Here is a 24,351-nt window from a genome sequence, read left to right as displayed (position 1 = left end):
AGCCTCCAATGGCTGTGCAGTTACAGCATGAGCTACGGAGAGTATCAACTTGCAGGCAGATAGTTTTAAAGGAGCGTGACAACCACACGGGAACTGAAACGTCCTGAGCAACTTCTACCACATACGGTGTGTTTATACAGGCCAGGACAAATGCAGGAGTGGGACCTACCTCAACAGATCTTTGCTCCACTCTGAATGATGATAGGTTGATAATCAGTGAAGGATGTAGATACATAATCAAAAACTTAATTTGATGAAATTAATTTATAGAACTGGAAAATTGAAAATTGAAATTTTCAGAAAAACTTCAGCAGCAGCAAACATCTTCCATCATCGTCTTCTTCCCCTGCAGCCACCTCAGTGCATGTTTGTGAGAGCTCTTCAACATGTTGGATATAATTTGAAGCAATAACAACATCCTTCACTTGCTGATGGCAGTTTAATGTTGACATAGTAATGCTAACTCTCTCACCAGTTTAAACACTGTCAAAAATTGATATAGTCACGACGACTTTAGGTTGAGTCGCAGTCAGAGAATGAATCACCACAAGTTTCACTTCAGGTTCTTTGTGAATTTCAAATGTAGTTTTCAGGACAACATTGGTACCGATAATGATTTTAGAACAATAAACCCTGCAGACACAAAGCTGGCCGATGATCTCAGTAGATGTTGGTAATTGGTTGAATGTAGGGTGTTACGTCGGGTGACCAAAACTCAATGTCAGGGAAACATCTAATGCCAACGTTATTTGACGTAGAATACTGACAACAGCTTATGTTGATATTTTGTTTTAAATTGTGTTGTTAAGTAAACAAAATCCAACATCTTCCAAATGCTTCATGTCAAGGAAATTTTGACAAGAAATATATCGACATGAGCAAAACCCAACCTTCACTAAACATCACAATGTCAGTTAGCATCAACCTGATTTTCATTTCCAACCAAAATTTCTGTCCCACGTTAGAGTGGTTCAAGTCAAACGTCTTTCTGATGTTATATTGACATCCAGTGCCAGTAGGGAAGTCTCCTTGTGTTCACAGCAAATCACAGTATTAAGACTTGAATACAATATGACGTTTACAGTTGGTCTGTTGATGACGTAGTGACTCACAGACTTTTTGTTTGAGATATTGGATGAATGGTTTTGATGTAAATACTGGCGGTATACTGGAGTCGGTTTATAATTACAGCTGTGTTTGTCTTTAAATTACATTATCACTGGTCTTCTGTCTGTCTGTCTGGTTTTCAAATTCAATTAAATCAAGTGTGTATATGAGAAAATCTTGGTTAAAAATCTTTAATGTACAAACTGTTTCTTCAGCAAAGCAGCTGAATGGGCAAAATATAAATGTACTAAGCCTTTAAAATCTTTTGTTTCGTGCAGATCTAACTGCCTTGCATCAATTGTTTTATTAGCAGTGTTTATAGCAGGGATATAAAAAAAAACACTCTATTTTGAAGAAACTGACTTGGTGTCAATTCCCAACAGGAGTATTAATATTTAGAATTACAGAAGAAGATTGGAAGTGTTACAACTCTGGTACAATACATGTTTTATTTCCAAAATAAAAAATCATCATGTATATTGTTTGATTATACAAAATTATGCAGATAATTTTACTTTTTAAAATGATAGTAATGTAGCTCTTGGTGAATGTAATTGAAACCTTAATGTTTTGTGCATAAAATGACTAAATAAATAATAGTTTATAATGTGAAATATGTGATTAACTTGAAGTGATGGGAGAGATAAGGACAAAACTATAGTTCAGTTTTCTTTACTTGTTTCAATATACTATATATTTAAAACTATGTACCATTTATAATTGATCCAGTCCAAAATGATGAGGTTCATTTTCATTACAGGAAAACTTCAAAGCCTTCCTGGGAGAGCAGAACATTGACAGGATGGGAGCTATTTTCTTCTCCACTAAATTCATAATCCTCATCTTTATTTTCCGCATGTGTGGAATGGATTATAGTTTGTGACTCATGTGCCATTCATATTACTTTCACACATTCAAAGTAGGCGTCTACTGAACAGTTGAAGAGTGTTCCTTCTCTTTCTCTTCTATCCCAGAAATACACTTCATATTGGCATTTTGCAGACTTATCCAGTATCAGTGTTTTGTCTGGTGATACAGTCACTTCTTTAGAGTCAGAATATCACTTAAGATTAGCATTTTTCTAAACCAGGGGGAGGGGTTTTTGTCAAAGAATTCAGCTCAACATACCAGGAACATCTGTAACAGTGCCTGTAACAGATCTGAGAGATTTCTTTTTTTTTTTTTTTTTTTTTTTGGGCTTTTATTTGATAGGACGGTAGAGAGACAGGAAAGGGGCAGAGAGAGGGGGAATGACACGCAGGAAAGAGTCAGGCTGGTGTCGAAACCAGCGACTTGTATGCTAAGAGCATTTGCACTCATGGTACATGTCCTAACCACTCAGCTATCAGGTCGCCCCCTGAGAGATTTCTTTAAGGAACTGTGTAAAGACGTGTCTGTCATGACATTTCTTAACCTTCTGACGAATTTTCTGTTAATCAGTGTAAAAAAATGGAAATGTGCCAAATTCTCAAGAGAAGCAGCTCAAAGGTTCCCATAATGCTCAGACTGAAGTGAAGAGGGCAGATGTGTGAAATGTGAGGCTGAAAAGATGCAGAAAATATGGTGCTGAATAATTAATATCATTTTCTTGTTTTAATATTTTTTGTAAATAATAGGTCCATGTAAATCACACTTTTAACATAATTTTGTTTATGATCAAAATTCATGAATCTTATTTTTTAGTTCAAACGTCCCAAACAAACAAACAAAAAAAAACACATTTAATTCAAAGAAAGATGTTTTTTATCTGTTTCTATTCCAGTTCCTGATCATGTGTGGATTTTTATTACATAAAGAGTTGATGTAAATGCTGATTTTGCTCTTGTTCAGGGTGTGTAATTTTCTCTGAATTAGTGTAGCAATGTAAACATAATCCAAGAAATCAGGGGTGGAGGCATATTTTTCTGAATGAGAGATGGAAAATCACTGAATAAAACTGTGACTGTGTTTACAAGAATTTCCAATTTCATGACTGAGAAATGTGACAACTTGTTACTTCTGTGTAACTTTCTCTTTCACTTCTGCCGATTTTGTTTTTATTAGACACCCGAGCTATGAGAATGACATGAAACAAATATGTTTATATTGCAGTAGATTTGGATTTGTATTAAACCCAACAACCATGATGGTACTGTTTTTTAAATGCAAATATTAAAGGTGAAAAAAAAAATGTGTCAAAAAGCGACTGCTTTTTATTTTCAAAATATTGTTGTAGTTGGTTGTAGCACATGTGTTTTCTGTAAAGATCAAAGAGGAAGTTCTGTGCTGGGTTACTAAACATCCAGCAGGCTCAAATGTTTACTCAGCAGTCAGAAACCTAAGTCATGACCCCCAAAACCATCTCACTTGGGTCACACATTTTACTGCAGAATTTCTGCAAGGCTGCTCTGCTGACCGGAGAAGAAGGTACCAGATATATGAATAATATAACTTCAGAAATATCATTCTATCACTAGTACCATTACAAGGCTAGAGAACAAACAACAGAGACAGTGTGTTGATAACCTTGATTCTGTCTTTGTCTAATCATCAAAAAGAAACAGTGTGGTACTTTAGGTTAAGGAACTAAAACCACAGAAAAGGAAACAGCTCTTTTCGACACTCCTCTTCAGCAGAAGTTGTTTGTGTGACCATCTCAAGGACAGTATCATGTGATCTGGAAAGATTTGAAAGTTGAACCCATACTGTGGTTTGGTTTATTGTCGCTTAGCAGGTGAACCGATCCTTTGATTGATTCAGATTTGTAAAATGATTATCTTGGGACGCAGACACCTTCGTTTGTGTTGCAGTCTTCTTCTTTGTCTACACCTAGGTAAGACAGTCATGACAGGAATGATAATTGAATGATTATAACAATGAAGTTTTAATGTATTTACCAAATATTTGTCATTGCCAACGGGACTTTCTACCTTTTCAGGTTGTGTGTCTACAGATGGCATCATAGCCAGAGTGGGAACAGATGTTACTTTGACGTGCAACTATGATGCTCAGTACTACGGCAGGCTGCCTGTGTGCTGGGGTCTTGGAACCATCCCCAACAGAGGCTGTGGAAATGAGGTGATCAAGTCAGACGGGACATCCACCATCAGCAGACTGTCAGAACGTTACCTGCTCATGGGTAATCTTGGCAAGGGTGATGTGTCATTGACCATCAGGCAGGTTGAGGTGAGCGACTCTGGGACATACGGCTGCCGCGTGGACATACCGGGCTGGTTCAATGATCAAAAACACCATGTGAAGCTGACTGTGGTGGCAGGTGAGACCCAAAAGTGTTTGGCAAAATTGGCTTAATAAGTGATAAATTGATTATACCTACCTATATCCTTGTTCATAATTCTTCGTTATTATTTGTTGATAGATTAATCAACTAATTCTCTCAGCACTATATATATACTATACTATATATACTATATATACTATATATATATATATATATATATATATATATATATATATAGCTCTGTATATATTTTTCTTTCTGCTTAGGACGTCCAAACCCCCCACGGGTGGAGCCAATGGAGGTAAAGGAAAGAACTATCACTGTCCATTGGACTCCTGTGTTTGATGGCGGCAGTCCCATCACATCCTACATCATTGATCTCAAAAACAAACAGGGTAAGCTCAAGAAAACTATCCCAATAATCTTTATAGAAGTTTGGCATTAGGCAGTTTACTACATTTCCAGAAATGTACTTATGAGCTTGTGGTATGGATCTTATCTATGTATTCTTACAGCGTCCTGGACCACTGCCATACGGACTGAAGTCTCAAATCCTGATCTGACTCAGGTGACACTGGTGGATTTGAGTCCAGCCAAGACCTACAACCTCCGCATGTTTGTTACCAACAGCGTGGGCATGAGTGAGGCCAGCAACGTTTTGACAGTTACAACAAAAGAAGCAGGTAGAGTCAGTCAGTATTAATTGTTTTTGAAATAATAAAAATTATTGCAGAGCTGTGATTTTTTTGATGTATGGCAACTTGAAAATTTGTTTTCCACGCAGCACCAGACGGTCCACCCTTAGATGTAGTGTTGGAGGCCCTCACGCCTCACAGTATCAAAGTGACTTGGAAGGTAAAGTCAAAATTTTGAAACTTTATTTGTAGACACATTCAACAGTGAGTGTGTTCTCACATATGAAAGGAAAGGATAGGATCATTTCAGTTTTATTCATGTTTTGTATATATATATATGTATATATATATGTGTGTATATATATGTGTGTGTGTGTGTGTGTGTGTACTATACACTAGTATAGTATATACTATACTTTACTACTCTAAGAGTGTTTGTTCCCTCTCACCTAGCCTCCAAGGGCTGATCTCAGAAATGGGGTCCTGCGGAGTTACACAATAAGCTACAGAAGGATTGACCCTGTCAGCAAAGAGTTTCACAGTTGGCAGCACAAAAGTGTGACAGCCACACAGGAACTGGAGAGTGTCATCCTGAGCAACCTGAAGCCGTCTTCCCAGTACGGTGTGCTTATACAGGCCAGAACAAATGCAGGAATGGGACCTCCTTCACTTTCACCTCTGTGCTCCACTCTGGATGAGGGTAAACTGGGAAATATGACAGAATTTAAAAAAGATTAAAAGATGAATTTAATTATAATAATGATGCCATTTTAATATCAAGTTATTTACCGAGACTGGAAATTCATTTTATTCTTTTTCAAGTTCGCACAACTTCAACTGTTACAACTATTCAGTCTACTTCCACTGCTGCCACAATGCCAAGACAAGACACCACAAGTTTCACTTCAGGTACTGCATGTGACATTGGGTTTGTTGTGTAGGTACATATTCCTTATCAAGCATCTTGAGAAATATTTTCTTTATGATGACGGTTTTTTACATGTTGATTGTAACTGAACCTTTTTCACTCGCTCGCACAGCTTCACAACCAGCTGAGCCTGTTACTGCTGCCACAGTCTGGGCACAAAGCACAACAGGTTTCACCTCAGGTACTTTGTGTGTTTGATATGGAGATTAACTAGAGAAACTCTTGGTCCAGTAAAATTTGTCTGACAGAAAAATGTCAAGAAGCTGTTAAAAGTTGTTGCACTGACTTTTATTTGAGATATCAAAATCCAATTTATATTACATTCAGATCACGTTAGTGTCCATTATTCACAGCTCCAGGGTTTGTCTGTGCATGACATCATTAGCATCAAAGTCTGTCTTACTGCCAAAGAAATGGGTACAAAATTAACAAAATGAAACTGAGCTGGTTAAAATAATAAAAAAAAAAAATCAATGTTTTTCTTTATGCTGTGTGTCTCCTAGTGCCCCCAGACCCACTAGTAGTTGAGTTAAAGGAGGTCATAGACAATACAATTTCCATTTCTTGGACTCCTGGCTTTGAAGGTGACAGCGCCATCACGGGTTATTACTTGGAGTATAAAGCATTGAACGGTAAGAGAAAAGTTCACTGGAGTGACTAATTGTTGTTACTGTACATCAAAGTAATTTCACTAAGAAAGCTAAACTTACATTCTTAATCTTTTTTTTTCCCCACAGCCTCATGGGATTACACAACGACAGTTGTAGACTTCAGCCCCAACCAGACAGAGGCCACAATCATAGATATACACCCCTCAACTTACAACATCCGCATGTTTGCCAAGAACAGTCTTGGCACCAGTAAACCCAGCAATGTCCTCACCATCACTACTGGAGAAACAGGTCAGGTGCTTTTTTTTTTTGTTTAATTCCCACTTTTTTCATTGCATGTTACTGTGGTACATCAAGCAGGACATGACCAGTGTTTTCATCGCTCAGCTGTTTGCAATGTTCAGTGTTCACACTTCATAATTTCTCAGTTCAGTTCTTGTTGGATTTATTGTTTTTGCATGTTCAGCTATTTTAAAGGCAGCACCTTAAAATAGCTGAACCCAACTGGGCGAGGCAGACGGCCGCCCACCCTGAGCCCAGTTCTGTTGGAGGTTTCTTCCTGTTAAAAGGGAGTTTTTCCTCCCCCCTGTCGCCAAGTGCTCGCTCTTTGTGGGAGCTGTTGGGTTTTTCTCTACAACAAAGTAAGGTCTTGGCCTTACCCGGTAAAGTGCCTTGAGATAATGTATATTATGATTTGGTGCTATACAATTAAAATTGAATTGAATTGAACTTCACTTTCTCTTAGCTCCTCTCCTTTTTGTCTGACAGGTCATCAGGGGGACAGTCCTGTCACCACCACATCAGCTAACACTCATGCTTCTGTAAGTTTAACACCATCAACTTAAATAACCAATAATTTGGATCAACATTAATACTGAATCAAATGACTGTGTAATGTTGACAGTGTTCACATGCTGTGTCACATGTGCACCCACTAGTGGTAAAAACCTCTTAATGCAAGTGGGTAAACTTCACCTTTCTTTGATTACTCTGCCAGGCGGTTGTCAAGGAGGGCCATAGCGGTCACCTAGCTGCCATTGTGTTGCCAGTGGTGATAGTGGTGTTGGTTGTTGCCACAGTAACTGCATGGCAACTTCGACGTGAGTATGTGTAGCAGTGCTACTTTTAACAGACACCCAACAAAGTTTCCTTGTTTAATTTGATCCTCATGCTTTATATTCCCAGGGATGAAACAGAAACAAGGCAGCCTGAGCATGTAAGTGGCTGCACTGTCTCCCATGTTTATGCGAAGATTTCTGCCATTTATGACACTTGACTGTAACAACCTCTTCTTTGTCTTGTCTGTAGATGGATGGCTGGTGGAGGACTTCGTTACAGAGCTTCTGAGTCACTACAAGAGCTGTAAAACTAATAGTTTCATTACAAAACAAATCAGCAGTTGTAGATTTTATGAAATTTGCACAAGCAGATTTTTTTGTTGGAATTGGTGCAACTTCACCTGTAAGTTTATTCAAACTAACCAAAGGGAAAAAAATAATCTCTACTTTGTAAACACTGACTAAATAAGCTGTAATCACAGCACCAGGTTGGTATGGGTTTTATACAGTAACTTCCAAAAAAATAATGTTTTCTTCCTTTTTCCTTGCTCACTGAGTGTTGCTAAGATCTGTCTTATTCCTAAAGCACTTTTGTGTTAGTCCATTTATATCTATTATCTATATATTCTATATAAATATATATATAATATATATATTATACTTTACATTAAACTTAAATTGAAATGTTTTATTTTAATGTGACTTTATGTGTGACGGTACCATTTCTTTACTATTTTCTTTTATTGTAATAAACTTCCACAGTGTTTGTTCATCTGTGTACTTTATTGGGCAAAACATTTTGTGTTGTATTAATTTAACCATCCCTGAGATAGTTAACACAATGAATTTACTTTAATAAAAATTTGTTAAATTAAATCACTTAGTAAAATGCAGTGTTGAGATTCAATTTTAAAAAAGCTTAATTAAAAAAAATACCTTTGACCCATTCTCCTTTTTTTATAAATAATTGCCAACTTAAAAATCGCAACATTTATCTTCAGTTGAGAAATTTTGATTTATTACTGTAAAACTAAATAGACTACATTCAACAGATCTATATAATTTATAAACTGAGGATCTGGTGTTGTTAACAATTTTGTTGTTTCAATACATACATTTTGTCTAACTTGTACTTCTCATTAAAAAACAAAAAAAAAAACAAACAGTTTTTCATGATATGTGATTGAAAAAACTCAGTAGAACATCTCTTAAAAAACTGACCAGTATCCACCTACAACCATTAGAGGGCACCAGAGACCCACCAGTTGAGTTTGATGTAATGACTTCCAGCTCTCACTCATCATCTCACCTCATCATCGACAGAGCCGTCCTTAGGGGCAGGCACTGCAGCCAGCTGGATTTCCATCCATCTGTCCTGTAAATCTCTTAATTGTCCTAATTAAGGAGATGAGGAAGACGAGAAGCTCTGATACCTCTGGGGAACTGTGAGGCAGCTGCCTGTGAGGGAGTCTCCCACTAATGGAGGATCACAGGGGGGATACCCAAGCCTGTGTCTCAGCAGGGACCTCAGGGTACAGTAGGGACCAGTGTTTGTACCTTTGTATGGATGAATGGATGAAAGGATGTATATATGAATGGATGTTTAAAAACAGGGCTTCCACTTCCTTTTCTTGTTGTTTATATGTATTTTCTAACGAAGGTAACTTATGGAGACAACTGTTGCTTTTGTTGTTTCTCCATTCACATACTGAAGTGTTACACTTCCCGAGAAATTGAATAATTGTCCTAAGTGGTGTAAATATTGCTTGATTATTGGTTTGCAGTGGTAACTCAGAGCTGCTGACACACAAAGCCACGGAGCGCTGTGTAACCGTGGCCTGTAAACACAGCTCCACCACATCCCTCCTCTCTGGACAATCCTCTCATCTCTGGACCCCTGACTTCCGCTGTCCTCTGCCCTTCTCCCTCCTTCCTCTGCCACCTCATTCTGGGTTTGCTTACACAAACACTAGAGGCTTCCTGTCCTAGTGCTTTCCTCCATCTCTACACCTCTCCGTCCTGTTCTCCTTTCATCCATCTCTCTCTCTGTTCCAGCCCTGCTGATTACACTGTGTTGGCACTTACATAAACAGAAGAAAAGAGGCAAGGAAGGTTGCAGGAAGCTCTGGTTGGATGACTTTGATGAGGTTGCTTTGATTGGCCTCACAGCCAGAAACCAATTTACCTCCCACCCCCGCCCTTATTGGTTCCCTGTGGACCATGCCTGCCACCAGTAAACCACACAAGGCAACAAACCAGTAGTCAATACAACAAGGACGAGGAGTTGGGACACAAATGGAAACAACTGATCTCGCTGACCTGCAGTCGATTTACAATATGTGTCATTGTCCCCAACAGTTTTGTCACCACATTCACAGCATGTCTCTCCCACCTTCTTTAAACATCTTCTACTGAGACCAAACATCCATTTAAGCAACAGCACTTCCTTATGTAAGCCATGCAGAGCTGTGTCAGCTGTATCTGGTAAAGGCTTCCTGAGTGAGACTGCAGGTGGGAGATTGAGGAAGGAGGAGGGAGTGTGTGGTCATAATAATGGCAATATTAGCAGTGGGGACAGAGTTAGTAGTGTAATAAATCATGCACTATGGATCTGGCCACATCAAGGTACCAGCACTCAGGAAGCGGAGACTCTGAACGGTACCACACACACAAAAGGCTGAGCTCCACAGGAGGGGCTGGTCTCCAGGCCTTGTGGCCCTACAACAGATGCACGGTCCTGGGCCTAAGGAGTTTCCAGATGTTGGCCCTTCTGGAGCGCCTTATGAACTTGTGAACAGCAGAAGCAGATGAGAGTATTGAACAGAACAGAAAGGAAAGGAGCAGGGAGGTGGTGAGGCGGAACAAAAAAGAGACGAGGGACACAGATGCAGTTTGTGAAAGCATGCAGAGTGCTGGGGAAGAGCCTATTAGTTGATGAAAGACATACTAATTCATTCAAGTCTTTATTGAAACCCCCTACTACAACCTGAGGCAGCTCAAAGGGAACTCTTCTGTCAGTGTGCTGATGAAAACAAGGCAAATTAGTAATCCTAAAATCAGGACCAGAAAATGTGTGTAAGCTGGACAAAAGTTTGAGAAAAAAAATTACTGATAACAAACTTGAGTTGAGAATGATGGTGAAGTAACGATTTGAAAATCACCCACAAATTCTCCTCATTCATAATGAGATCTGACAGTGCATTTATGTGTGTGTTGATGTGATCTGATTAGCCAACCTGAGCCAGATGGAAGGCAGCGCACATATTTGAAGGTCAGACATAACAGTTACCATGGAGACATCGCCAAGTAAACCAAGCCCAACGTTGCACTGCACTGTCGCTTCCCCCGAGGGACCTGCATCAGCCCGTGTCTGTGAGTGTGTTTATGCATGCGAGTTGTTGTGTATCTCCATGCTTTTGCATGTGTCCCTCTCAGTGTGTGTGTGTGTGTGTGTGTGTGTGTACAGTCTGAGAACATTTGTCCGGCAGTTTCACTTATCACTCAGACTTCTGCTTTAGTGAATCTGAAAAGGATTTTCACATTCTGCTCCTCATTTCTTTGACCAGACAAATTATACACAAGTAAAATAAAAAATGACATCTTCAAAAACTTTGTGTCTTGTGTTGTGTTTGTGACTAACAAAGAAACATTTCATAAATGTAACTGTATGCTTTTATCTTTGGAACTGAAAGCGACCTTTCACAATGTGTGGATGCATAGAGTTGTACATGATGCATACATGAACTCAACACACTGTAAAGATTTATCATAGCATGTTATTATTGAGCAGATCTCGAGCTTAGTGGGAAATTTCAACCTTCTCTGAGGTCTAAGTTTCCATAGAAACACAGTAGACTTTATATTGATGTAGCGAGTTTATCAAATGCTGAAAAAAAATGCATTTGGCAGCAAGTCATTGAGGACAGAAATAGCTTCACTGACATGCTTGTTGCCTCCCTTTGCACACCCATAATCCTTAATGCTCACAGATATTTCCATAAATGTTTGAACATCCAAAACCATATCTTGTACGATTCATATCACACGTCACCTCTCATTCAGGCAGCATTAAGTGTCAGAGCTTTGAACAGAGGCATGGGTCTTAATCTGTTTAAATTTGCTTCCTTCTCTGCGCTAACACCACTGACTTTTGGTTTTTTATACACCTGCCCAGAGGCGAATTCTAGTAAGGAGAGGCGTCAGATTGGAAGACCTCCATCGTCCTGGCAGCTGAACACAGTGGAAGTCTTGGATCCGCTCAGAGGATTGGACCAGTTGAGCTCTGCCATGGAAGACAAGTGGCTGGCGTTGTTGAATGGGAGCAAGAGTGTGGAAGGATCGGGGGGTGGGGGTGGAGGTTTAGAGGAGGAGGGAGGGAGGGAGAGGTAATCACATCAGGGGATTAGTGGCTGTTATTAATGGAGGATAAGGCTCTTTGCCGTCACTCTCTCAGTAACACGTACACAGACAGATGCACATAAAAAACCCTTTTCTATCTATCTATCTATCTATCTATCTATCTATCTATCTATCTATCTATCTATCTATCTATCTATCTATCTATCTATCTATCCCCTTGTCTGTCAGACAGTAATTCAATTACACAGCTGCCTCCCCTCTCCTCGTCCGACCTCTGGCCTGCAGCAATGCGTTATGATTTTGGTTTGTAATATTCTCGCTACCTACTTCATGAGGGAGAAAAATGATCTGCTCCCATGTGCATATCTGTGTGGATGTGTGTGTATGTGTGTGTGTGTGTGTGTGTGTGTGTGTGTGTTTGTGTTTGTGTGTTTGTGCTGGCATGCCACCCCTTGAAAGATGGCCGTTCAGTGGTGAACAAACAAGACATTTGTCTAAAGTCTTGCATCACCTCAGGGAAGACTCTGTGGAAATGTGCTTTGCCAGGTTATCTTTCGCTGTTATTTTCAGTCTCTCTGTGACTCACAGGATCCAAACTTCATGGCAAGATTTGTGCAAAAAGTGAAAAAAAAATAGACACCTGTCTTTCATTTGTGCCACATACACTGAACTATTATTTAAGTCTCAAACTTGTTTCTTCGCTCCAGGGCCTGCATATGTGAATTAACAATGTACACCCATACAGTATACACGCATGGCTTCACTGACAGCAATATGTGGTGTGTGAGGCACTTAAAGAAGATAATGAGAGAATGGTGTGGACTTATTAGCCCGAATAAAGCTAAAAAAACACACACACACACACACACACACACACACACACAAACATACACACATGTATAGGCAGATGACAGTCACAATGGCTTCTCGGTGAGAAGATGTATGGGCCGGGGCTAAAGAGGCACATTTGCAGGCTCTTTCATCAGTGAGGATTCGCTTCAGCCTCGCACAGAGCCACAAAGACACCAGCATCCCACCGTGAGCCAAAGACACAGCTGCACCGCAGTTTCATCATCTGAATGGAGTTTCACAGCAGTGGCAAGGAAACCAAAGTCCCCAAGCCCTATCATATCACCCCAAACACCCTGGAGGTACAGCGGCATGTCAGAGTAGCTCAGAGGCGACACAAATAAGTAAATAGACAGAATCCACATGCAAAGCAAGAAAAACTGGAGGGAGGGATGGAGGGAGGGATGGAGAGAGTTGGAGAAGCAGCCAGCCGTTGAATTTGGCCAGGCAGAGAGGCAGCCATGAAAATATATTCAGGATTATTGACTTGATATAATGTCTTTGCTTCACTTTTCTTTGACAGCCCTGACACAGATAAAGCAGAGCAACTTCACTTGTGCACGAAACTTCTTTACAGGTGTTGAATTAAGATGCAGTTACTTAAATAAATTGGTACTTTGTTGCACTTTTCTCCAAATGAGTAAACAATGCTAAAAGTACAACTGCCTTCGTGTTTTTTACATGGCTGTGTTTTTTAAGTTGGTCCCAATGAACAGAGGGATCCGAAGGCCCTGTGGGGATACACACACATATCCACACGCACACACACGCCACTCTCTCTGTCTGTCAGCTCTGTGCTCATAATCACATCCTATCCCCTCGTGTTCCCATACACACAACCCCCCTGCTCCGCTTCACTGTAGAGGGAGAGAAATGAGAGATCCCTCCAAACGCTCTCTAAGATTAAGGCTTTGTGTTTTACATGTGTTATCGTTGCTTCCCTTCGTTATCCCCCTGCTTTTGTCTCAGCCTCCTCCTCTAATTAGAATCTTGTCCCTTTCATTCCTCCATGCGCCTTTCTTCCACCTGTGAGAGCGAGGAGAAGAAGAGCAAGGAGAGGGAAGAAGAGGAGGAGAAGAAGAAGGGAGTAACGGGTGGAGGAAAGATGAAACGCGCGCCACACGGAGCGAGTGGCGGAGCGTTGTGGAATGCGGCGTCTGAGGGGAGGATGAAGGCGCTTGTCACGTCTCATCACACAAAAGTACACATACGCACACTTAGACACACACACACACACACACACACACACACACACACAACCTGGCTGTGGTGCAACAGAGACGCACAGTCCCGCTGAGCCGAGCTTTGAAAAGAATAAAGTGCAAAGGGAATGAAAAAGAAGAAAGACGAACAAGCAAGAAGAAGCCACCGTGCTGGATGTTTCATTTTGACCCATATTTGTCCTGACGCATAAATCAAACAGGCACTGAGGAGCCCAGCGCATCTGTCACGACAGGGCGTTGGAGAAAATATCTAAGCAGATCCACCCGAATGCACACACCGCTGGTGGCATGAACCGCAATTAGGAAGTGCAAATAATAAGAACAATAGAACATATACAGTGTTAAGGCAAGTGAGCCTTGATGCCACTGTTTTTTTTTTTTTCAGAAATGTGAACTACTCTAACAAGCATAAAATCATTGCCTCATGCTCTCTCGCTCTTTCTCCCCCCCCCCCCTCCTCCTTTCCCTCTTTGCCTCCAGCCAAGTTCAGTGCTGTCTGTCCCCTGGCCCCACAGTGTGGCCTCCTTGGCTGTTTATGTGCGAGGTGAGGGCAGGCTGGCACTGTGCCTCCTTGTGCGGTCAGGCTGTGTTTACATCTGTCTGGCCCTAGAGCCTGCAGGAGCCTGGAACCTGGAGCTGTGTGCCGGACGGTGCATCCTTGACATCACCCAGAAGCCTGAGCAGGACCTGGGGATGGACTCTCAGACTGCAGCAGGACTGCCTGATGAATGGCCTACAGTCTCACAGAGCCATGCACGTCCCTTTGCATAACTGACCCCTTTTTCCAACACTGCTCTTAAATCTTCTACTGCTTTTGTCGTTTACTGCCCCTAACTATCACTGCACTCCACACTCTCCCCAGACTTCCCAGTATCTTCATATGAGAGAAAGTATAAGTAGCTTCCGCCTGCATGTTGAGAAAACTACAGACTCTCTTTCTCTGATTGAATGTCTATATGTTAGTACTTAGGATTTGTGTGTCTGAGATACGTTTAACATGCACTAATCCACCAGAAGCAGCAAAGATGGGAGAGGATTGAATAGCACTGGTTGTGGTACATGACAAACAGTGTGATCTGCCTTTTGTTTTTGATAGCTGATGAATATGCATGTGGCCCCGGGAGTGACTGAGTTTGGGGTGGGGTGGGGGCTCAGAAGAGCATGTTAAACAATGGAATTACATCTCTGACATGCATCCACCGCAAGGCTGGGATTAAACACAGCACAGAGGGGGAAAAAAAACAGAAAACAGGGAAGAAGGAAAAGACAGGAAAAGGATAGAGATGGAGAGTGAAGCGATAAAGAACGGATCCGCTGCTTATCTATTGAAGAAATGGAGGCCTCGGGGAGAAGAGGGGAGGAAGGGGATGAGGAGGGGAGGTAGTGCTGGTAAAGAGAAGGGAGAAACAGGGGAGAGGAGGGGTGGGGGGTGGGGTGGGGGTGGGGGTGGGGGTGGGGGGGGGGCGTCAATCCGATGTATTTAATTTCTTTTGCTGTTAGTGAATCATCAAGGGGATGATCCAACAGCGGATCAAAAGAACGAGCAGGGGAACGGGGAAAAAAAAGCAGATTAATGCAACAGAACAAAGGAGCAGTCTCTCCAAGATGATCACAACTCCTCTTTCTCCATCCTCCACTTTACTCACACTCCTTCTTTGCCTTCTTTTCTCATCTTTCTATCTTTTTCTATGTTTCTCCGCAGACAACTTTCATAAATGGTAAGAAGACGTGAACAAGACATGAGAGCACTGACAGCAGGGGTTTTTTTTGTCACTACAAACTTTGTCCTGCATTGGCAACAGGCTTGACACTGGATATTCTGGTTCTCAAGTGCCAAAATCTGGTAGCATTTGTTTCATTTTTTTGTGCTTCATCTGTGTCCTGTCATGTAGTATGAGGCGCTTCCCACGGGGCTTCAGGCCGACCACTTGTTTAGTCTGATCTGCCTTTCTTGGCCAAGACTCAAACAACTTTTATAAAAAGCCAGCAGTTCAGAGCAGGGGATGTCCAGTCAGCATGTCCGTTCTTATTTTGAATCCCTGGGTCTGCTTAGACAATGTTCATGTTTAAAGTAAAGCCTTAATCTGGACTGTTATATCCCAGTATAGCCATAGCATAGTTCCCCCTGAGTGGCATTGGTTTGTGGTGGTGTCTAAAGTGTTTTCATGTAGTATTGTTGTTGGCCCAAAGCTGCTCCTTCTGTCTTTCTGCCAGTGAGAGGGGAACATTATGGGTTATATCTCAGAGGTGTCAGCTCTGACTACAACATAGTAGTGTCAGTATTCAGCACAGGAGGGATCGCAATATTGTGTGTGTGTGTGTGTGTGTGTGTGTGTGTATAGGTAAGGTGGGTGAGGGGTTTGCCAGGTCAGGCTTGAACGGCGCTCCAAAAGACAAATGGGCAGCCAAGATGGTCTCACTGTGTGCAGTTAAAACAAATATAAGAGGCCTCAGTGATGCTGTTACAATCCCATTTTACATTTCACTGCACCCCCCACCTCCCCTCCCCTTCCAACGCTCTCTTTTTCCCTCTATCTGTCACCTTTTCTGTCACCCTGCCCAAACCGCTGCAACTCCCACTCAGTTCACTGTAAAGCCTCCTCATACCTGCCTGTCTTCTCCAGATGGCAGAAGGAGACTGGTGTGTGTGCATGTATGAGTGTGTGCATATATGAGTGTGTGTGTGTGTGTGTGTGTGTGCATGAAAGCTGTTAAGCCTGATTTTATTCCATGCTGGAGTCCTTTCCCCTGACTTTCCCTCCCCCTGTTAAACTAGAATGAAGCCTGAAAAGTCAAGCGGTGTCCAGCCAAGCTCACGGATGGTTGACAGTCAATATTGACCCTGGGCTCCATGTCTCTCTGTGGAAACGAGGAATAAACCCCTAAACCCCCCCTCCATGTCACCTTGACTCGCTCACACACAGATAGGACCGAGTTGCCAGCAGAGGCTTGACCCAACCACTGACCCTGGTCTGGGTATTTTCTCATCCTCCTGCTGGTTAAGAGCAGGCCAGGGGAGGGTGTGAATCTGTTCCCAGTTCTGTGAGCCAGCAGTGAGTGATGTATGGGAGTGAGATATTGTCACTGATGCTTAAGTTTGAAGGTGCATCGTTAAGCGCTCTTTGCCAAACGACTACAACAAAGCGAATCCTCATGCGCATGTACTGTATTAAAGCTCAGCCTCAGTTCTGAGAGTTTGCATGTCTGGAAAGAGACAGAGAGAAAGTAAAAAAGTATCGTACGTGCACACTGATGTATCAGTGTGCTGCTGTGTGCTCGCCTTTGTGTGTTTGTCAGCACAAACACCTAACATTGAAGGAGACAGGCTGCCTCCTGACAGTTATTTGCTAGTTTTGGTCTCTCTGTGCTCTGTCTAACTTTCTGTCTCTCTTCCTCTCCCCAAATTACCCCTGGAGGACTGAGTGAGGGTAAACACAAGCGTTGAGAAAAGGCTCACGACACACCACTTGTTATTGTGAGAAGCCTCCCTCTCTGTCTTTCTCTCCTCTGTTTATCTGTGGCTCGTATGATTCCCTATTTGTCAGCCATCTGCGTTCTATAGAGACTGAGAGTACACTTTTCATGCATTTGCTGCACAAAGCCGAGTAAGCATTGTGTAGAAGCTTTACATCCCAGAGACATGCAAGACGCACAAGGTTTAAACCCACAGAAGTGTTTGTTACAGCTGGGTCAGCTGCTCTGTCACTGCATTACAGAGAAAATTATACCGTTGCAAGAATAAAAGCACCAGTCCTCAGAGGGCTTGGGAAGGGGCCACAGCGCGCATGAGCGTAGGAGTTTGATGTTACGATATTATTATGAAATCATTTCAAGTTCCATCAATTATCCAGCTCATTGGCTGAGGTGAGATGCCACCAGCTTGAGCATAGAGGTTTTAGCCTCAATGAGGACAGCGAACTGAAACTAAGTGATTTATTCATGACACCTTATCTCCATCTCTCTCACTCCCCTCTGAATACGATCTGCCTTTGGGAGGAAGAATTATTGCCTTATTATCATGAAAAACCTTAGTGCTCTCAGACCGATAGATAGATAGATAGATAGATAGATAGATAGATAGATAGATAGATAGATAGATAGATAGATAGAAGTTGCTGCAGCCAAGCATATGTCAAGCATGCATGAACACACACATACACCATAATCACAGATGTCCTTGGTTTTCATCAAAGCCCCTAATTTTCCCTGTTCACATCTTATAAGCCCGCCCCCATCTCAGTCTCTCACAGCGCACCTGCACTCAATATGAGCCCCCTGCCCTCCCCAACACATTACACATACACACACACACACAGTTCGCAGGATCTGCTCATGTGTTCCTAAGTAGTCCTCAGCCCCGTCACCACTCTGTGTCATGTGTCCACCAAAAGGCTTCACACACGAGCTCCCCTCCTACACCACCCTGCACTCTTTTATTCAACCTGGAATTTCATTACAACAGGATATCCTGAACATTTTACATTTCCTTCAGTTGTGCAGCAGATGTGCTCGACTGGCACAAAGTGAAAGAGAAGGAGAGAGAGAGAGAGAGATGGAGAGAGAGGGCTGGAAATGCTCTCAGTGAATCAATGAAAAAAAATAGCCAGCTACTAGTTCACATCCATGTGTTTCCTCTTTTCTCCTCATGTCAACTCGCATGTGTGTTCACTTCCACTCTGCCGCATCCCCAAGGTGACGGCTGGCTTGGGCTACTGTGGCTCATGCCTAAAGGCTACGGGGGGAATGGGCCCGCTGTCCTCAGAGGTTTGTGGCAAGCGGCCGTCCTTCCCCATTGATTCTGACCAAACCTCAACGGCATGTTTCTTTGATGAGTTCTGTCTGGATTAGTTAGTGTGAGTTACTCTCCATCTTGATCAAAGTTATCCCCTATGCTGAGGAACAAGGAGAGACGCTCTCTTGAGAACCACTGAAAGGGCCATTTGGTGTTAACATCTGGTTGAAAGCTAGGCTTTGCTTTTGCATACTGTGGAATCTGAGAAATCCCAAATAAATGTAGATTCTTGTTTCTGTTGCACAAATGTGATCTCTCTTGAAATCTGCGTACACACAGACATACACACAAACATGCAAACCATCCCAACCCCTTCACACTCTACTTAAAATATCATTTGTTTACACCCCCCCACCAAAAAGTCCCAATGTACTGGAATGCGCAAGGAAAAGCACTCTGAAGCCCCAGTGTGTTTGTAACCCTATAAATAAAGGTGGTGGTGGGGAGTGTGGTTGACCATAATTACACAGGCCCTGTTAAAGCTGAGGCGCTCTCTGTCTGTCTGTCTGCTGGTCCCCTTACCAGTCATGGCCACTCCCATCCCCATACAAACACACACATGCACGGGCGCGTGCACATACGCACACACACAGATACAGAAACAGTTTCAGATGGGATGTGGATCAGAAGTTTTGTTTTTCTACATCTGTCTGGACTTTTAAAACACTGTGAGTGCTGACAGTCAATTACATAATTTACGTATTTAAACAAACACATTTTTTTGGCTTTTCTTTAGATTTATAGCCTAAAAGAGCCACTTCTCTTTTCTGCGTCACGCTCTTATTCGTTTTACCAATGTGTGTGTTCATGACTGATTTGTTATTGAATGAGCCTTTAATATTTTGGTTGGAGAAATTGAGTTGTTGTTGTCTTGAGTGGAGATGTTCGTCCAGTTGCTCAATGACTACATGAGCTACATTTTCCCCCCCAATGCAAAAAAGCTGCATTCTGTCAGACCTGATTAAAGTGGCAACACTCTCTGTTTTTAGTCCTTTTTGCTATGTGTATTTTCATCTCTGAGGCGCGCATGTTCACATGCTCCATCTGGCCGCTGTGAAACGAAGTTCACAGCATTAGAGTTGAGATGTAAACACACATTCACACAGTGTTCTCTTTCTCGCTAAGCTGCAGAGACAGACATTTACCAAACTGTGCTGTATGTCGCGTATCTGTACCAGCCAAGAGTGGTTTAACGGTGTGTGTGTGTGTGTGTGTATGTGTGTGTGTGCACCTGCATGTGTGTGAATGTGTCTATGTGCACACGAGCAGAAACGTGCATGTACATCAGCCAAGATTTTCTTTCTTACACATGGAGCAGAGCTGCTTTAAGCAGCCAGAATAACGCTGCAAATTCTATACTCTCTGCCGCCGAACGGTACAATTTGTTCCAAAGCTCTTGCCTTGCTGTACAAATCACAGCCAGGCAGCCAACTATAGCTAGCTCAGTCTATTACCATCAACAGGCCAACTGCCAAATAAGAAACACATCCAACAGTTTTAATACCTTGTTTTCACACAAGCAGTTTTTCACTCCAGCTTATAAAAGCCAAATGACAATAACAATAGCATGTAGAAGAAAACCAGCCTTCTTCTGGTGTCAGCTAAAGTCTTCTTAAAGCTGGTGTTATTGTAGCCAACCGATGGTCTCTGTTCCCCCACCCTCTTTGTCCTCTTGTGGTTTGGCACGGGAAGCATGCGGTCTGGGCAGGGTAAGACTGGATAGATAGAGCATGGTCAGTGTTAGATGCTTTAATGTAATTTCTTTGCACAGTACAATGCGAAAACACTGCCTGGTCCACTTTTGCTATTGTGCGAAAAAAGACAGCCACATGTTTTCCTTTGCTTTAAGATTCATACACACTGAATGTTTGAGAGTTGGATGATTTCCCCCACAGTGGGCAAGAATGGAAATTGCTGAAAAGCATCAGGTTAGTGTGATTACCTTCCCTTCATCTCTCTGGTCCATTTATCTCAGAGGTACTCCGGAGCAGAACAGCAGTAATGTATTTTAATGCACCTCTACATGATAAAAGTTGACTGGCTGCTGTTACATGTGCCACACTTCAATATTCATCTCCCCACATTTCGAAGTCTTCCTATGCACCACTGGGCCTCGTAGCATTAAACATTCAGGAGAAACAAATGAAAGGCTCTCTTAAAAGCTCTAACCAACCTTCTTTTACAAGCCTACCAGGCTGCATTCGAATAAAAACCAAGACTAAGTGGTCTAGACAGCAGGAAATCCAACTTTGAAAGAATACAACAACTAAAGTTAAATGCTTTCCCCTTTGGTGGTGGGGAATGCATTGTAGTGTACCATATATATACTCATTTGGTTTATTGCTTGCAGAAATTGAATTGGTGCCACAGAGATGCAATATTCAGATCTTAAGGGGGCTGGTGGAGAGAGGCCGGTCGGCCATAAAGACAGATGAGTGAAGGATGGAAAACTTGCGGAGCTTTTGATGAACGAGATGTATCATCACATACTTTAACTGTCTCCAACACTCAGCATCAACTCCACTTAACTCAAGCAGGGCAGTGATAAATTTCACAGGGGAAATGTGGAAAAATATGAAATTCCTCACTGGTTTCAGTTTAAAAATGACATTAGTGTAGGACAGTAAATCAACAGTATCCAGAGCTGTCTGTCTCTCATCTGTCTGTGCGCATGTCTGTCTGTCTGTTTCCACCTGGTGTCCTCTAGGTGTCACTAGAGATGTTCACGGACCAGACAAGGCCGACTGAACAGAAGTATGTTCAGAGTGTGCGTCCACGTGTGTGTTTGTGCGTGCGTGCGTGCGTGTGTGTGTGTGAGTGTGAAAAGTGAAGCTGCAGCTTCTCCTGTGCACTGACAGCCTCAATCCAGTTGCCGTGGTGATATCCTCTCCCAGGTGCATCAGTCACACACACACACACACACACACACCTTCTCACCCTCTCTCTCTCTCTCTTAAACACACACGCAAAGGGACACACACTCCTGTCTCTCAAGACTCTGCTCCGCTTCCTCACATGCCTCGACACCCACAACTGGCTGTTTGTGCCCTTCCCTCCAGCAGCTTAGACAACCATCATTAACACCAGCGTCCCCGTGCTGCGCTGGTGTTAGCTCCTCCGTGCCACTCTCTCTCCCCGCGCCGTGTGCCGTGCACCCCGCTTTTCTGCAGGTGTCCAACCCATCCCACCCCCCACCCACCGCGCACTCGCTAATGAGAGTGAAAATGAGAACAATGGGGAGAGGAGCGCGGGGCCCGCAGCTCATCTGGGCTCCGTTGATCTTGTTAATTGCGTCCGTGGACGCGCTCCGCTCCCTTTGAAGTGTGTCTGAAGAGCCCGCTTCAGAGACTGGCAATTACCGCACATCATGTAATTGCTGCAAGACAGGCAGCCATATGAGAGAACTCATGTTACTGTATGTGTGCGTCTTAGTGTGTGAGCACATGTGGACAGTGTGTGTGTGTGTGTGTGTGTGTGTGTGAGAGAGAGAGAGAGAGAGAGAGAGAGAGAGAGAGAGAGAGAATGAGTCTGATGATGGTGGTTCCTTACAAGGTGTTGTAACAGTATGTCAGATAAGGTTCTGTCAAACCACGAGACCTTCACAGTAAAATCTCAGTAGCTTTGATGCTTCAGACAGCAGCATTTTGTAAAATGACTACTTACAACTTTTTTTAAAAAATCAATTTGCTCGCATCAAAAGAAATTCTTTCCCTTTAGAATTCAATTAATCTGTTTATTCTCACAAAGTGCCATCGCTGTGGTTTTAAGAGGAGACGTCCATGGCCTGTTTACATCCGCCACTTCTGCTTATAAATGCTTCGAGGTCAGTGAAGCTCTGTGATTCTTTGCGGTTAGAAACTTGTTGTGTCTATTCAAAGGCCATGTAAATACCCCTTCTATGGGTTTTATTCCTCGCCGTTGTAGGCTGAAACACACAAAGTTAGCTGTATTTCCCTTTTGTCATGTCAGGCATGTTTTCACAGACTATGCAGGCATGGTAGAGATGCTTCCTGCCAAGTGACACTCTTACAAGGAGTCACTTGGCAGGATTGGGGTGCAGGACAAAGTCATGTAATAGCTGTGATCAAGATCTCAGTCCTAGAAGCAGACCTACTGTCAGTATATGAGCGCTTTACTGCAAACAGCCTGATTATGAAGATGCCTCTAGACAAGTATTGTGCATGAACAAGCAGCACAGTGTACTGGTGAAAGAGAAGTGGATGTATTGCCCTCCCCTCTTTCACAATCAAATCATAGCCAAATAAAATGCTTCCCTCTGTCATCACAGACTTTCTGTTTCCTGCACTCGCACTTATCTGGGATTTATTGTCTGTATTCTAGATAGTCCCTTGCCCATATTTCATCAGTCAGCTAAATGAGTGGCCCATGCATGTGCAATATGACGTGTTTACAGTAGAGGTAAAGGCAGAAAGAGCACCAGAAATCAAAGTCCTGGAGCCATGAGGTAAACAGATAATGTACAAAAGAGAAATAATATGTTAATCATAATCTCTGATTTGAATATAAATAACAGAGCAGAAAGGTGAAACAATATAAAAACCTTGGAAAGATAGACATCTTATATAATCCTGTTGATAAGAACAATCGGCGTCTTATAAAATCATTTTGTAGATTCACTGTTAGTGAATCTACAAAATGAATTGACTTGTTTTCCACAAATTCTGTAGGCTCCTGCCCTGAGAGTTTACTAAATGAATTTATATATTTCAATAAATGGGAACTCTATCTATCTATCTATCTATCTATCTATCTATCTATCTATCTATCTATCTATCTATCTATCTATCTATCTATCTATCTAACTGTGATTCAGTCCACTGGTGTAATGTATTTCAGAAGAAAAATGCCCACTGTTCTGTACAAAAGACCCAGCTGATATACAGTCCCAACCTGCTCTGACCTGCAAAGCCTCTCACACACCCCCCTTCGCCATAAATCAGATAATGTTACAGTAGCATGCCGCTGTGCTTTGTGAGAGATACAGAAACAGCGAGGCAACCCTGTGCTCCCACTCCCACGTCTGAATACAATTGAGAGTGGTACAGATGAAATGTACCACTCGGGGCTAACTGCAGCTGTAAGATAAATACTGTGCCACATACTGCTGTGGTGCCAGACAGGGATTTGTCTCTGTGTGATAGACCACAAGTGCGAACGCTTTCAAATGCACACATGTCGTGTCTGTATGTGTGTGTCTGTGTGTGTGAAATCTTATATTAGGCATACTGTACAATAAAGGTTGCAACTGACAGAGGAACTGACTGCACCTGTCTGTTCCTCATGTAACAGTGTGGAAATATTGTTTTCCTTATTTTGTAACAATAAACCATGTCATTAGAGGTCTGTAGGTCAGCGCTCCACCATTCACTTGTTATCTACAATCAGATAAATGAGATATTTACGACAGGTGCATGCATGGACATAGAGAGAAATCTCTGTCCATCTAATAGTTGTTGAGATATTTCAGTCTGGACCAAAGTGGTGGACTGAGCCACCAATGAGGCTAAAAATTTTTTTTTTCTCCAGCAATTCCTTACAGTCTAAGAGG

General features: G+C 42.3%; 1 protein-coding gene across 1 annotated transcript; it reads left to right on the top strand.

Moving 5' to 3' along the window:
• Positions 1 to 3,715: 3,715 nt before the first annotated feature.
• On the top strand, positions 3,716 to 8,331 carry LOC139606182 (cell adhesion molecule DSCAM-like). The gene is made up of 14 exons (XM_071458214.1): positions 3,716 to 3,919; positions 4,025 to 4,363; positions 4,594 to 4,722; positions 4,843 to 5,010; positions 5,112 to 5,182; positions 5,416 to 5,662; positions 5,785 to 5,871; positions 6,003 to 6,071; positions 6,394 to 6,522; positions 6,628 to 6,792; positions 7,270 to 7,322; positions 7,499 to 7,601; positions 7,687 to 7,717; positions 7,810 to 8,331. Exons 1-14 carry the CDS (start codon positions 3,856 to 3,858, stop codon positions 7,865 to 7,867), a joined length of 1,713 nt encoding a protein of 570 aa, XP_071314315.1. The 5' UTR covers positions 3,716 to 3,855; the 3' UTR covers positions 7,868 to 8,331.
• The last annotated feature ends 16,020 nt before the right edge of the window (positions 8,332 to 24,351 follow it).

The sequence above is a fragment of the Trachinotus anak genome, unplaced genomic scaffold, assembly GCF_046630095.1.
Source record: "Trachinotus anak isolate AG129_WGS33_773 ecotype Australia unplaced genomic scaffold, CSIRO_AGI_Tana_v1 ptg000021l, whole genome shotgun sequence".
Classification (NCBI taxonomy): Eukaryota; Metazoa; Chordata; class Actinopteri; order Carangiformes; family Carangidae; genus Trachinotus; species Trachinotus anak.
Note: the sequence above shows the minus strand (reverse complement) of the source record. Positions and strands in the feature narration are given on the sequence as shown.